The 14,824-nt window shown below is 45.0% G+C and overlaps 1 protein-coding gene across 3 annotated transcripts; it reads right to left on the bottom strand.

Annotated features, from left to right (window-relative positions):
- Window positions 1-1,737: 1,737 nt before the first annotated feature.
- On the bottom strand, window positions 1,738-10,014 carry Zbtb18 (zinc finger and BTB domain containing 18). 3 transcript variants are annotated; one of them, XM_051186380.1, is made up of 2 exons: window positions 9,862-10,014; window positions 1,738-5,412 (listed from the first exon to the last, which is right to left on the bottom strand). In XM_051186380.1, exon 2 carries the CDS (start codon window positions 5,396-5,398, stop codon window positions 3,830-3,832), a length of 1,569 nt encoding a protein of 522 aa, XP_051042337.1. In that variant the 5' UTR covers window positions 5,399-5,412; window positions 9,862-10,014; the 3' UTR covers window positions 1,738-3,829. The 3 variants fall into 3 exon arrangements, with proteins under 3 accessions (XP_051042337.1, XP_051042338.1, XP_051042335.1); XM_051186381.1 differs by lacking the exon at window positions 9,862-10,014 and adding an exon at window positions 9,682-9,700; XM_051186378.1 differs by lacking the exon at window positions 9,862-10,014 and adding an exon at window positions 7,636-7,794.
- Window positions 10,015-14,824: the final 4,810 nt, after the last annotated feature.

Below are 14,824 nucleotides of genomic sequence, written 5' to 3'. Positions count from 1 at the left end.
AAATAGTATTTCAAAACAAAAATTTACTTGGGAAAATACCATTAATACTTATTAATGTGAATTCACACATAATTTTAATATAATGTACACTTTTTTTTCTGACCGTCCAAAACCCTGTTTTTAGAGAACCATGTAAAGTCTCTATTTGACTCACCTATTAATCCGATAGTGTAATTAACTGGGAAGGAAATTCCCAACCTGCACCTTAGCGACTTCTACTTTTCAGCTATTCCCCAGGGTACACCTAGCACACAATGCTGGGCCCACAGCAATCCAGGGCATAACTGATTATCTGAAAGAAACAGATGTTTTCAAAAGTAAGTGAAACCATATTTTTGCGACACATTCAAGGATCAGCCAGATGTCAAAGGAGGCCTGATTTTGCAGGTTTCCAACTGGATTAGATGACAACTTTCTTTCTTCAGTGCAGTGAATAAACAGATTCTTGCATGTCACATGCCAAATGTGACCATTTGTGTATGCCTATTCTACGGTATTTTAATAAAGTTATTCCCAAGTCATAATCAGCATGCTGTGTTAAGGAGTACATCCTATGAAGCCTACTAAAGTGGCTCACTTAAAATTCAGAGTCAATGGGATCTATATATCAACCCTCAACACCTTTGGGAAGCTTTAGCATACAGGAAAATGGAAGGCATCTCTCTCCATCTCACTTAATAACTGCTCAAGGAATTGTTCTGTAGAGGCCAAATGTAGAATGTTCAGTTGTCTAAAACCTATTGTTGAATTGTTAATTACATTGTTCAGTTAAAAATTGAATGAATCAACTCCAAATTGCAAATTTTTGCTTGGATTTTATGATAAAAATTTTTGTGGGTTTCTAGCCAAAGCCATCAGAGCCCTAGAGGGTATGTTTCACACTCTGGATCCCCCATAAAATATTAACCTTAGCGTGAGTTTTTTGGTGTAATCTTATCTTAGACAGTAGTTATGTAAAACTATTATTTCCATTTGTCCTTAGGCTTGGGAGTTACCGACAGTTAAAGATTCAGTATTTATGCAACCTCAGAAATCTTCAGCCCGTGTGACAATTTCCCCATAGTCCCATATACATGTATGTGTTCTGTCAATTCTGTGAGCTAACCAGCCCTTACCAGACACATACCCAACCAGACAGGCAAGAAATTGGGGCAGGGGCAATGACAGAGGAAGGAACAGTTCTAATGATGCATTGTTTAAGTATGTTTTAAAATTAGAATATAAACACTAAGATCTTTTGAGTTCTGTTAAGAAAAATGGACATACACAGCTAATCTTGAACAACCGAATGCCTGCTAATTCAATTGCCTAGACTTCCACTCATTAGCCAAGCAGTGTTCCAAATTAAGACATCCGGTCTCCTTCAATTTTCCACTTAAGCCAGAACATGGGAGAATGGATTTGACCAATCAACTTAGGGTAAAACCATGCATGGAAAGTGACTTGCATTGTATATGGGTTAATAGTTGTGTGACTTACTATGAAAAACCTACCCTGCCACTTGAAGTTCTTTATATTCACAGTTTTCTAGGGAATTGCTTCAATAATCTTGATCTACACTGTAGAAATGGGTCATATTTTAAAATGATGAGAATATGCACAGTTCTATTTGGGTGACCCTAAAGCAATCTAATAACTTCATAACCTTAATAAAAATGATATTAAAATGAAGATGCCATGCACTATACAAACTTCAAAATCTATTATGCGATCATAGTACAAAAACCACACAGGGAATTCTCAGTTCATATAATTTATTGCAGTTAGCACACAGTTTAAAAATTCACCAACACACCAATAGTACAAAACTAAACAGCATTATAAGTTATTCCCCCTCAGGAAATAAAACATACTATGATTGTCAAAGCTAGATGTCAGTCTAAGATTTAGAACAAAGGAAGAATGTGAAACTAAGAAAAAGGAAAAAGCAATCACTCACAATGACCACAAAAAGAGAGAAAAAAAAAAATCCAAAAGAAGTCCGTTCTCTCACAGACATTGATTGTCTTCTCTAAATTAATATTATTTTAACATAAACTGTATTAAAAAAACAAAAACAAAAAAACTAGAAACTCTTCAAGTAACTAAAGATAATGCTCCAAGGCCATTTTCACAGCTTTTTTTGTTTGTTTGTTTGTTTGCTTTAAATGCCATTACAGCCAAATTAACATACATTTGACCAAATATTTCCAAAACAGTCCAGCAACACACAATGGAGTTTTCCATTCAGTATCTTAAGCACAAAAATAGGCTATGTTTACAGTAGTTAAGGCGATCAAATTTTAAACAAAAGCAATTAAAAAAGAAAAAGGGAAAAACAACAAACATTTTCCATGCTACTCCCATAGACCTTATTTGTAAGTGCAAGACAGGAAAACAAACACTGTGCAAAATGCTTCTCCCCTGCGTGCTGGTCATTAAAACCACACGTTGGGCTGCAGCCTCTGCTGCCGATACACATAGTCTACTAACCCCCTTCCCCATGTCAATCAAGGCAGTGCAGTCCTTTCAGCCTGGGGCTTTCTCAGTCCATAGAAATCTTTTCACAAGTTAGGGGGTAGGGGAAAGGAAACAGGGGAAAAAAGAAAAGGGAAGCAAAAAGAGAGAGAGAATGACCTATGACCTATTGTCAATTTGTGCAGTAGTTATTCTAAAAATGCTCAGCTGGGTACATGTGTACACCTAAACTCTGAGCTGGCATGGGTTCTGTGCAATTACAAGTGTGTTATAAATGCACACTGCACATGCAAATCTTTAAGCCGTTTGTAAACATTTATATGTTCCTTGTAATGTAGCGAAGTTATCAATTTGCAGCTTAAGTTTTTATTCAGCTTAACAGTTTCAACTTAAAGACAGTGGGAAAAGTCAATTTAAATTATATAAAATAAAAATAAAAACAGTGCATTTACGTTCTTCGTAACACCAGTTTTTTTTCCCCAAACGGTGCTATTTTTCTAAGGAAATTAAATAATTTTAAACTCACTCGTTAAAGTTATACAATGCAAACAAAGACAAAAAATATATTGAAACTCATGCATTTCTGTAGCGTTAATATTTACTTTTCAAGACTCAACTAAGAGCATCAACACAACCTGTCAAGTTCTTTGACACCCCCCCAGCCCGTGTAATCAATTACAGTATACAAGAACAGTAATTCACATTTTAAACACAGTTCAACACTGCTGAAGCTGCAATACCCTCTTTCATCTCAAGCAAACCTTCACAGAGACAGTCCCAGTGACCCAGTGTACTGTCACAATTGCTCTCACTGGGAACTGTCAGAAAACCAGAAGTTGCCACAGAAAGTTTTAAGTCAACTGCTTGTTTAAAAATAGATAATCCAGCATTTCAGAAATTTTCCATTTGGGTCTAAAAGCATTCAGGTTTCCAACAGCCAGAAAATACTCATGCAATTTGAGACATATAAAGAGGCTAATAAAACTGGAGGGGATTTCTACTTTGAAAACAAAACAAAACAAAACAATGTGGGGCACAAGAAAAGCGCTCAAGACAATGCAGTGTCTACAAAATGAAGCCATCTGAAAGCATTTTGTGACAGAACCATTTGCTGAGAAGGATTTATTGGCTAACTTGGCCTACCCTTCAAAGGAAAGACACCTTTCTACTTCTGACTTGCTCTAAAGTTTCTTTTATCAGAATGCTAAATTAGTGAGATTCTCATGCTATTATTCTAAAGTGCAAAAACAAGTTAAGATCCCAACTTTTCAGTTCCAGGAAACAAGACTGCTTTTAGACCGTACCACAACTATATAGAGATCTATGTATATATATGTATATATATATATATTATTTATATATATATATAAAATTATTTCCAAAGTTCTTGAGAGCTATCTTCTAAGGTCCAGTCTCTGACAGTGGGCAAGCTCAGTGCTTCGCTTTTGACCGACAAGGAGTTCACCAACTCACAGTGGAACTTGCGGATGTGTCTGTACAGGTCTCCCGACTGCGTGAACCTGCGTTCGCACCACTTGCAGGCGTGGGGCTTCTCACGGGTGTGCACCACAGCGTGGCGGCTCAGGTTGTGCGAGTACTGGAAACTCTTGCCGCACTGGGTGCACGTGTAGGGCTTCTCCCCCGAGTGAGTCCTCTCGTGGCGCTTGAGGGTGTACATGCAAGAGAAAGTCTTCCCACACAGGGAGCACGTGGGCACATTGACATCGGCGGCAGGCTTGCTGCGGATGCCATCCTGCTCTCGGAAGTGCGTGCTCAGGTGAATCTGCAGGATGTGGGGGCTGGGGAAGACTTTGTTGCACAGGGGGCACATGAAGATCTGGCCTGCAGGGCTCAGGATATTGGAGACATAGGGAAGCAGACTGCTTTCCATGCCCCCTTCCACCTGGACCCGATCGCTCTCTGGGGTCATCATCTCATCATCACTGGCTTTGTCCTCCCGATCCAGCTCCCTCAAGACCGAGTCCTCCCTCAGAGGAGCCAGGTGGGCCGGCTCATACTGTACCCTGTTGTTAGTGCTCACACTCTCTTTCACAGTGCTATGTTCCATGTCATAATCATTAGTGCCAACATCACTCTCATCACAGGACGCCTCTTTCTCCACCTTCACCTGCACCAGGTTGCTTCTCAGCACGTCCTGTGAAGAGAAATAAGAGCTGTTCAGATTTTCAACTCCCGAAAGGCTGGACTTGACAGACAGGTCCAGCACACAGTCAACATCTGCCGAATCCCTCACGGAGGTGACAGACCTCTGGGACAAAGACTCTGTTGAGCTGCAGGGGCTGGCTACTGTTTTTCCAGCTGCTGTGGCGTGTGGCTCGGCCTCTCCGCCAGCCTGGGGGATGCCTGCTGAGTCTGAGGGCAATCGCATCCACATGTTCCCAGGCTCAGCTGCCAAGTCCCTTTTGCTGGGTAGAATGTTCAATTTCTCATCTTCGCCTTCATCTTCATCACTGGGCAGGTCACCTGCCATGTGGCTGCTGCCGTCTGAGAGGCTCTCGACTTTGTCTGAACAGCTTGAAGCGTCTTCTTCCTTTTTGGTGCTGTCTGCCTCAGTGGTAGCTTTCTCTTTTAGCTTCTTTTTGCAGACTTTGACAATGTCATACATGTGGAGATAACTGGCAGCTGCTAGCACGTCCTCAATGGGCAAGTCTTTGAACTGGAGTTTCCCTTCGTACATGAATTCAAGCAGGAGAGCGAAAGCGGGGGCTGTCACAATGTCGCTGTTCAGATGAACAATGTCTCTTTTGTCCAGCTGGTCCTTGTAAAAGAGGTGGAAATACATGCTGCATGAAGCCAGCACAGCTCGGTGCGCCCGGAACTGGGCATCTCCCACCAGAACAGTGCAGTCACAAAGAAAGCCCTGGTGTCTCTGCTCGCTCAGACACTGCAGCAAATGTCTGCTGTGATCTGGAAACTCCATACTGTCTTCATAACCTGGGGAAAGAGGAGGTTCTCGTTAGAGCCTGTTTACGAGTTTAGCCTCTAGTTCCCAGTTTAAAAGAAAATCGCTTTAGTGGTGGAGAGTTCCATATTTTAAATCAGGATTACACCCCAAAGGACTCCCCAGTCATATATGCAACCTAAATGCACTTGCCAAGGGGGCTCACCCTTCTCAGAACTCCTGATCAAGTTAAAGACTTCCTTTGACTACAGCCTATTACTGAGAACAAGAATTCAGACCTCTTCCAAAAGAAATTTAACCAACTACTCATCAAACGACATCTCACAAAACCTAACTTCAAAAGGAAAGAACCCATAATAACAAGGCAAAGTCCCACACAAATTTTGGAAGAGTCAAGAAAACTTGCCCAACCATTCTTTTTATTTTATCAGTTTTCATACCTGACTACTAGAAAGGCGCAGATTGAACACAGACACATTCGGCTGAATTGGGGGAGTGGGGGAATGAAATTGCATAATTAGTCCAGAAATCTGCAAACAACTTACTTTTAAAGTCAGAGTGTTACAACAACAAAAGCCCTGTGTATAAGAACAGATGTTGGTGCGTAAGATTTGCAGGTACTGCATACACACAGGAGATCGGACGGAACTGCACCAACAGATGGGAAAGATCATCTTTACTATGAACAAATCCAAACATTTTTAAAATGAATGGGGGGGGTGTTTCTTTGTAGAACAATATTATTAGCAACCAGAGAGGCTGTTAACTCTGAAAATTCTCATCTAAACTTTGATCTGCTAAAGGGTAAAACTCCATATTAAAATTAATCAAACTTTTACCACTATAAAACGAGGTACAAAAAACTTTATAGGTTCAATACTTTGTATTTTTAAAACTCATCCTAGAAAAACAAGACACTTTTCCCCTGGCTCTCCCTTACCTCGCCAACAGAAAATACTTTGTTTCAATAATAACTTGATATATCGTGTTTTCCCAGTAGTTCTGTTCTTTCAATTATGCATCTGTGCCTTGTTTTCTGGCAAGGGAGGGTGGAGAAGGAGGGAAGGCAAGACTGGGTCAAAATCCAACTGTAGTGGAGAAAGATAAAGGGAGCCCACTTCTCCATGCTGTGAACAGAGGCAGGGCTCCCATCCACCCACCACACCAAGTGCAGCTGAGGGTGGATATGGAGTTAACATTCAGAACCAGCTCCCCTCCTTGTCCTCACCATGCTGAAACAGTGAGACTCTCATGGTAACCCCAGATACCTTCCGAAAGACACCACCAATAGAATGAACCAAGATTTACAATACAATCACTTTAAGTGCCCCACAGCTAACATCAATCCTAATCCTGGAGAGGGCTAAAAATAAAGATTGGAGGCCAGCTCACAAGGTAGCCGTGATCAAATTAGGAGGCTGAGAGGACAGAGAGGGACGAAGAAGGAAGCTTATAAACATCTGATCCAGCTGACTGTGGCCATATGGCAGCTGCTGCCCAGATAAAGAGATTAAGAATAGAGGAGTGCGATTACAGCTGTCTGGCCAATTCAGGCAGCTCGAATCTACAAGTTCTAAATTAGTCGCTAACACAGAAACTCCTGCAAATAATTACTGTTATGCTGAAATAAAAGATCTCTTAAATATATATTTGAAAGAGAAATGAGGAAACTGGTCAAACTATTCTCCTAAGGACAAAAGTTGTCTCCCCCCTTCTTAAAAAACAACAACAAAAAATACCCAACAACAAAAACCCTCCGGTTTCAAAAGCACTACAGCTGTATGCTGCTTTCAGTAATGCTTGCCGAATGTTTTCAAGAATAAAGTTTCACAGTGGAATTAATTACACAACAATCTAGCTTCTTAACCAGAATAATCTTCTCATATAAGTTTGAAAGCTGGATTCCAGACAGTTTACTGTTTCTGCCCCCCTAAAGCAAAAGGAATCTAAACAGCAGTGAACAACAAAAGGCATCTTAATCCAAAGTGATCTCAAAAACCCATATTCCAAAGCTTTTCTTACCATCTGAAAACTTGAAATATTTCTGTGTATTAAAGTTATTTACTTGCTCAAAGAAAAGAAAAATTTAAACCAAGCAAGCCCAAGACTTCCAACTCCAGGAAGATCATCACTTCATGCTCAATTTCACATATTATTCATAAAGTAGACTACAAAAGTAATGTGATTTTTTTAAAAAAAATTAAATAAAACACCCAAACAGAAAGATGCTCAATCTAATCTCTTGCTACTCCTACCTTTAGGACACATAAACTTGATTAAGTCCTTCCCTCGGAGTCTTGCTGGCTCCAGGTCTGTTACATCGGTGGAAAAAAAGCAGACTAAGAGAGACAGATGCAAAGTGGAGATGATGTTGGAGAGGAAAGAGATACCTTCTCCACCACAGATCGGCACACACTAACTCCCTGTCTGTGTGTTAGAATAAAAGGCTGAGGGATGGCAGGCTGTCAGCTGCTCTGACATCATGTTCAGATGGAAATGCTACCTCCAGCTGTGCTCCTTTAATGCCATATGCTACTCCTCTACACTCCTGCCACCAGCTTTTTCTTAGGAGAACTTTTCTCTTCTGTTAGTATAAACAAAATACTTCAAAGTCTTCCTTTTTCCCCCCCAAACTTTCTAACACAAGAAATTGAAAAAACTCAGCATATGGAGTCCTACTGTATTTATGGAATCGCAACACTTCTGCCTCAAGTTGGTGGACTGGCTTACATATGACAGCACACTCAAGCTCGGTGCTATTCAGGAAACCCACATTCACTTTTATTCAACTCCAACGTCTACTTTCAAAGGCAGCTTAGGGATATTTTTAAACCAACCCATTTGACATCTCCAGCCCCACTTGAGCATTATTACAGCATGGTTTTCTTTTTTCTCCCCCCGCGGAGATAATGGTAGACATTTCCAAAATGTTGGCAGACTTATTAAGAGCTATTACTTCAGCGTGGTTCACCTTATTATTTCACTCTTACTTAGCAACTTATCTGCAACTAACTCCCAGGAAAATAATTCACACTGCCACCACCAATGCAGATTTCCATTCTCAGCGTCAACAAACTGAAACTGCACTTTCTGAAATCCTGGAAAGTATTTCAGTTCAATAAAGGCAAATTAATAAACCGACACAACCTGCTGCAGTCACTTAGAATGACTGTTTGGTCACATCTCATCTTTCTGCTCAGAAAAAGGCCATCACTTTGTTTTGCCCTTGTTCCCTATCTATCACTTTGGGCTAAAGGGTTGTGATCAGCAGGAGGGGTGGGAAGCCAAGTGTAGACTTTGGGAACTTTCTTGGCAGGAGTTTGTGGGTCTTTTCTAATGGCTGACGAAATGCTAAGGTAACCCGGGGCTGGGCTGCCCGGTTCCCTGCAAGGTGCTGCGACATCTATGAATGTCAGACACATCTATCTCTACAGCCTCTTGGGAGGTTGAGGAGTAGAAAAAAGAAACTTGGGGCCTGGGGCGCAAACGTCCCAACCCGGGCGACAACCACTTAGGTTCGCCTTAGAAAACCGAGGCAGGGAGCTAGAGAACAAAACCCCAACTCTGTCCTGCCCTCGCTCACGAGTCACAAACCTAACTTTCACTAACTTCGCGGTGAATGACATAATTCTGAACTCGTTCTGGAGGCACACTGTGCAGATACATTACTTCCCTGCTACACACACCCTCTTCTCCGCAGATGCCCTCGCCCCATTCCAATATATCCAACATTAATCACCCCGTTTACTCAGTGGGGTGATGGTGGGGGTGAGTGACAGTTTAATGAGCCCCAAGGACCGCAATGGCCCGGAGACATCCCGTCCAAGTCTCGCTACCGCGGACCCACGAAGGTTCTATGAGGTTTGGGGTTTTGTTTCTCAGAGGTGGGGGGCAGGGTGCCCCGGGTGTGTTTGAGGTTTGGTTCGGGGTGGGGGAGATGCAAATCTTCGTGCAGTTGGCCGAGCATAAAGCACTCGGGGAAAGAGGAGGGGTGAAACCACCGGGAAGGAGGTGCAGAGCAGAGAGCCGGTGCAGCAGAAAACACCTTCCACAACGGCCGAGAAAACAGACCCGGGTCGCGGCAACAACAAAAGAAAAGTCGCAAGAAGCGGCGCGGCGACCGCTCCCCCGCCGCCGCCGCGCGCCAGCCCCCGGGGCCTCCCGGCAACCGCAACCCGGGCGCCGCGCCCTCCCCCTCCCTCGGCCCTGCAGCTGCACCGGCTCCGGAGCCGCGGCCGTCCCGGGCGCTGCAGCTGCGGCGGCCCGGACCCCTCCCCCGCCCGCCCGCCCGCCCTCCGCACCGGGAGGCGCCGCCGCAGCTGCACCGAGTCCGCCCCGCGCCGCAGCTGCACCGGCCGGGGAGCGCGGCCAGGCGAGGCGAAGCGAGCCCGCACCGCCCGCCCGCCCTCCGCCGCACTAACTAACTCCACCCGGCGGGAGCCCACGGCCGGCAGCGGGGCAGCGCGGGCGCGGGGACTCACACGGAGCGGCCCGAGTCGCCGCGTCCCCGCCGCGTCCTCCTCCTCCTCCTCTGCCGCCGCCGCTGGACTTGTGGGCGTCCTCCGCCGGCCCCCGCCCGCCCGCCGGCCCCGGCCCGGGCCCCGCGCGCCCCCGCCGCCCCCGCCCGCGCTGGCAGCCTGAGGCGCGCGGCCGAGCCACAGGGCCCCACTCTTTCAACGGCTCCCCATGGCAGCAGCCCAGCGGCGGCCGCAGCCTGCCAGACGTACGGGCGGGAGCGGGCGGGCGGGCGAGCGCGGCGCCGGGCCGGGGGGCGGGGCGGGCGGGGCGCGGGCGGGGGGCGGACGACGCACACGCACGCACGCGGCGGCGCGGCCCAGATGTGGCCCCGCCCGGACGGGCCGCCCCGCGCCGGCCGTTCTGCGATTGAGCGAAAGCGGCGGGCCCCGGTCCCTGGCCCGCCCTTGGTCGCAGCATTGCCCAATAGCAGAGCGGCGTTACGGGGGTGGGCGGAGGAGCGGCGGGACTGACCGTGAGGCTCGACCAATGGCAATGGCGGGTAGGAGCTGCCGCCTGCGCGCGCCAATCGCAGGCGGCGACTGTTGGGTGGGCGTGGTCTCTTCGAGGGGGAGGCGGAGTCCGCGGGCCGCCGCGGCGGTGGCGGCGGCAGCAGCAGCGGCGCCCCTCTGGGTGACTTGGCCGTGAGAAAGTGAAAGGAGCCCACAGGCGGCGGCGACAGCTGCGCGGGGAGGGGCCTGTTTCCAGGCTGGAGACGAGCGCGTTGTGGGGGTGTGGAGTGAATGAGTCTGCGTGCACCGAGACGGCCATAAGTATACTTTTACACGGGGCAGGTGTCCCGGGGAAACAGAGCGCGCGGGGCCGCAGCTGGCCGGGGCCGGCCTGGGGCGGCAGGGGCTGGCCCTCCTGCGGTGCTCGCTTGAGCCGCGTCCGCGGGGACGCGCCGCCTCCGGCTTGTGGTGTCAGCCGCCAGGTGCACGGGGGCCCGCAAACTCCGAGCGGCTTCGAGAGGCGCCTTTTCCCAGCGTCCTCCGTGCAAGTTGCAGCTGCGTTTCTCTTTCCCGATCCCCGTGTCCCGTCTGCACTCACGGTGACAAGCAAAGACATTGCCCAGAGACCAGTCTTAGAGCTTTCCAGTGAGGCTGATACATGTAGACGCTTTAGCCTGCTTCTTAATTGGTACTTAACGAGCCAAGGCTTTACATTACGGAAGGGAGAGACGTTATTTTGTGTGGCGCTCCCCTCCCTTCAAATAAACTTCCTCCGTCCGTACCTGTTCTTTGTAGCTGTGTTGATCGCTGCCACAGCAAGAAGGAAATGTAGAAAGGTTCTGCTCTCGAGACAATGGGAGGAAAGAATAACACACAAATAAAAAGTTGGGTAATGAATGGGGGGGGTGATTCAAGACAATAAAACAAAACTGCATAGAGAGGAACTCAACACACTAGTAATCGTTTAAATGAAATGTGTTTACTCTTTGCTAAGTGAATCCAAACTGGCAAGCCCTGTTGCTAACCAACTCGCCCAGAGACCTTGCAGCTGAGCAAAATCTTTCTCTTTCTTCCGGGTCAAAGGAGTAAAGAAGTTGAAAGTAATTGTGTGGGCAAATCAGACATTTTGAATTGCTAATGAAGAAGCACACACATAGAGTACACAAAACTTCTAGAAATTTGATACTCTGTTAGAAATAGTAATGGTTTTTAGTCCTTCAACCCTCACGATGGATTTCGGGGAGGGGAGGTTTTACAACTGTTTCAGATTTGACCTAAATTTCTTAACTCCACGCTTCCCAGAAGAAATGAGACCCAATCTCTCAATCGGTTTCAAGCTAGATGAGTTTACAAGTGTTTTTTGGTTTGGTTTGGTTTGGTTTGTTTGTTTGTTTTTTTTTTTTTTTTTTTTTTTTTTTTTTTTTTTTTTTTTGAGACAGGGTCTCCCTGCTGTCCTGAAACTCACTCTGTAGATCAGGCAGGCAGGCAGGCAAGCCTCGAACTCAAAGAGATCTGCCTGCCTCTGCCTCCCAAGCACTGGGATTAAAGGCATGAGCCACCGCACCCAGCTACAGGTATTCTTGAAGAATGAAACACACTTTTAAAACGTGAAAAGGAATATATGGGTTGCATGGAGACTTCATGAGGAGGAAAGGAAAAAGTTGTTTGTAGTCATAAAGTCATTTTTGACCAATTAAAAGTTAACAGTAAGCGAATACATGAAGTAACTGACAATGCCAGGATTACTCACCAAAGCTCACACTCAGTTTTATGGTCCCCAGAGGGAAAACACAGCTCTGACAACGGGGTATTAGAATGTACCAGCAAGTGGAGTTTCGGGTCCCAGAAGACACTGGCAGGTCGCAAGTCATAAATATCACTTGCTTTATTTGGGTGCTATTTTCCTTCTAAGCCATAATTAGTATCCATTTTGAGAACTGAAAAATATGTCCAGGAAATACAGACTAAATGGATATTTAAGGAAGCCAGTCTGTCACCCCTTATTGCTGTGACAGTCTTATCCCGGGTCTCTGGTACAATTGTATTTTCTCTGCCTCCGCCCCCCCCCCCAACCCAGCTTCATTTAAACTGTCTTTAAAAACGTATTGCCCAAATGGTATTTTCAGTTCTGGTTGAAAAATCCTTAACATACAAAATACAAAGTATGATTAGCACCAGAGGTACCTATACAGAAGGGCTACTATATCTGCATACATTGGGTCCGTGAAAGGTAACAAGTCAAGAGTCCCAAATGACTCCCCTTGAGTGTGTTTCTGAAGCTGAGGTCTGCTCCACAGAGAGACTTGATAACAGAGTTCATTGTTTTAAAGCTAGTAGACTATCCCCAACACCCACCTCACACAGTGAAGACAAATAGGCAAAAAATACCCAGCACTAATCTATTGGGGAAAATACGCCATTGCTTTCTCTCTGAAGGAGTGTCATTGGTGCACAATTGTGATTCGTTTGAGCTTTTCTGGGAGTTCTGAAATTAAAAAGATAAAAAGATAAAAATTTTCTCGATAGGAAACAAGTTTTACATTTTTATGAAGACGTACATGTCAAACAGTAACAACAGAATAAATGTTGACAGGCCATTCTATTGCAGGTAACATAATCATGTTAAAAGTTATGAAAGTAAAATTTAAATATTGGGTTTATAAACTTATCAATTTGATGCATAGTTGGAATTTTTCCCAAAAAAAAGTAGAATTAGAAACAAACAATAGAAGATTAGATAACCCAAGGCATGATATTTATAACAACTGTTACAGGTGTCATAGTATTTATTGTTTGTTTGTTTATTTTAGATAAGCACTTCCTGTATTACCTACATTGCCCTTGGACATCTAGAGTCAAATAACTGTCCTGCTTCCAAATCCCAGCTACCATGCTTGGCTCTGGTTTTAACCTGTAGGTGTACAGAGAAAAGGCACACTAAAGTAAAACATTTGTTCAAACTCCTGTTAAATTCACCACTTTCCATACATAAGCAGGAAGGAGACTCTATTAACTTTCTATTTATTTTTGAGACAGATTTGTAATCCTGCCTCAGCCTCCCAGGTGCTGCAATTATAAGCAGGTGCCATGACACACCTCCCCCCAACTCTTTTGTGGCTGTTAGGAAAGGGCAGATTGATGTGGTCTGAAGGGAGGAATAGGCAAAAAAAAAAAAAAAAAAAAAAAAAAAAAAAAAAAAAAACACGGCTGCAACAATGATTTTAAAAAGTAAATGAACTGGAATTCACACAAATGGTGAACAGGGAATGTATTCCCTAATGGGTCTCTCTGTGTCTGTCTGTCGTGTGAGCATGTGTGTGTGTTGTATGTGTGTGTTGTATGTGTGTGTGGTGTGTGTGTGTGTGTGTGTGTGTGTGTGTGTGTGTTTGTGTTTCAATGCAAAATACACTTAGGGCCAGTGAGGAGACTCACTGGGTAAAAGCTGCATACTTGCATAAGCCTGAAGAACCACTTTTTTTTTTTTTGGAAAAAGCATGATGGGAGACATAGGGTGGAGAGCATCTGTAGCACCAGAACCCCTATAGTGAGAGGCTAGAAAATCACCCAGCTTCTGGGCTGGCTAGCCTGGAGTAGGCTGTACCTCAACAACATGGACGGTGAGAGCCTGATCCTGAAAGTTGTTCTCTAACCTCCACGTATGTAATATGGCATGCACACATATACAAAACATAAAAATATTCCTTTTTCAAGATAGGGTCTCACTATGTAGCCCTTACTATTCTGGAACTTGCCGTATAGATCAAGTTGGCCTTGAACTCACAGAGAATACCTGCTTCTGCCTACTAAGTGCTGTGATTAAGGCTGTAACACCATATTCAGCCAATAAAAATGTTTTAAAACACTTAAATACATATGTACACATAATTCTGTAGAGCACATTATATACCAAATCATTTCCCAGGCAATAGATTGTTTGGTTAGGAACCTACACATTAAATTCTCAAACTAGGATTGCCCAGCATTGGAGATAATTCCTTTAGATTGACAGCCCCAAGTCCAGAAACAGTGTTAGAAACTCTTGAGGAAAGAGCCTTGCATGCACGGGCTGCAGGGGCAGTGGTATCCTCTGTGCTGAGAGCAGAGGGAGCTACACCAATAAGTGGAAACAACTGAGAGGTAAGGGCAAGAGACACAAGCAACACCCATCTTCCCACAACCGTTTTTCCTGTGCTTCGAGTTCCTAGCTGCCCACTGTAAACTGGAGTTCTGATAACGTAGTGACTGAAGGAGGCCTATAGGTCAGGCTTGCTTGGGACCAGAACAGATTACTTCAGGGGCTTTATGAAGAAAGCAAATGTATTTCAGTAGCTTTTCAACCCGCAATCCCTTTTCTCGGTTTCTTTTTGCCTTGTGGCATATAGAAGTTTAGAAAAGTATACAGTGGTGCTTTAGTAGTCAACCTTGTCCTTGCTTTATGTGTACCCATCATTTGCTTCCTATATAATCCAAGGCCACT

This window comes from Phodopus roborovskii, unplaced genomic scaffold (genome assembly GCF_943737965.1).
Source record: "Phodopus roborovskii unplaced genomic scaffold, PHOROB, whole genome shotgun sequence".
NCBI lineage: Eukaryota > Metazoa > Chordata > Mammalia > Rodentia > Cricetidae > Phodopus > Phodopus roborovskii.
The sequence above is the reverse complement of the archived record's forward strand: the minus strand, read 5'-3'. Positions and strand labels throughout refer to the sequence as shown.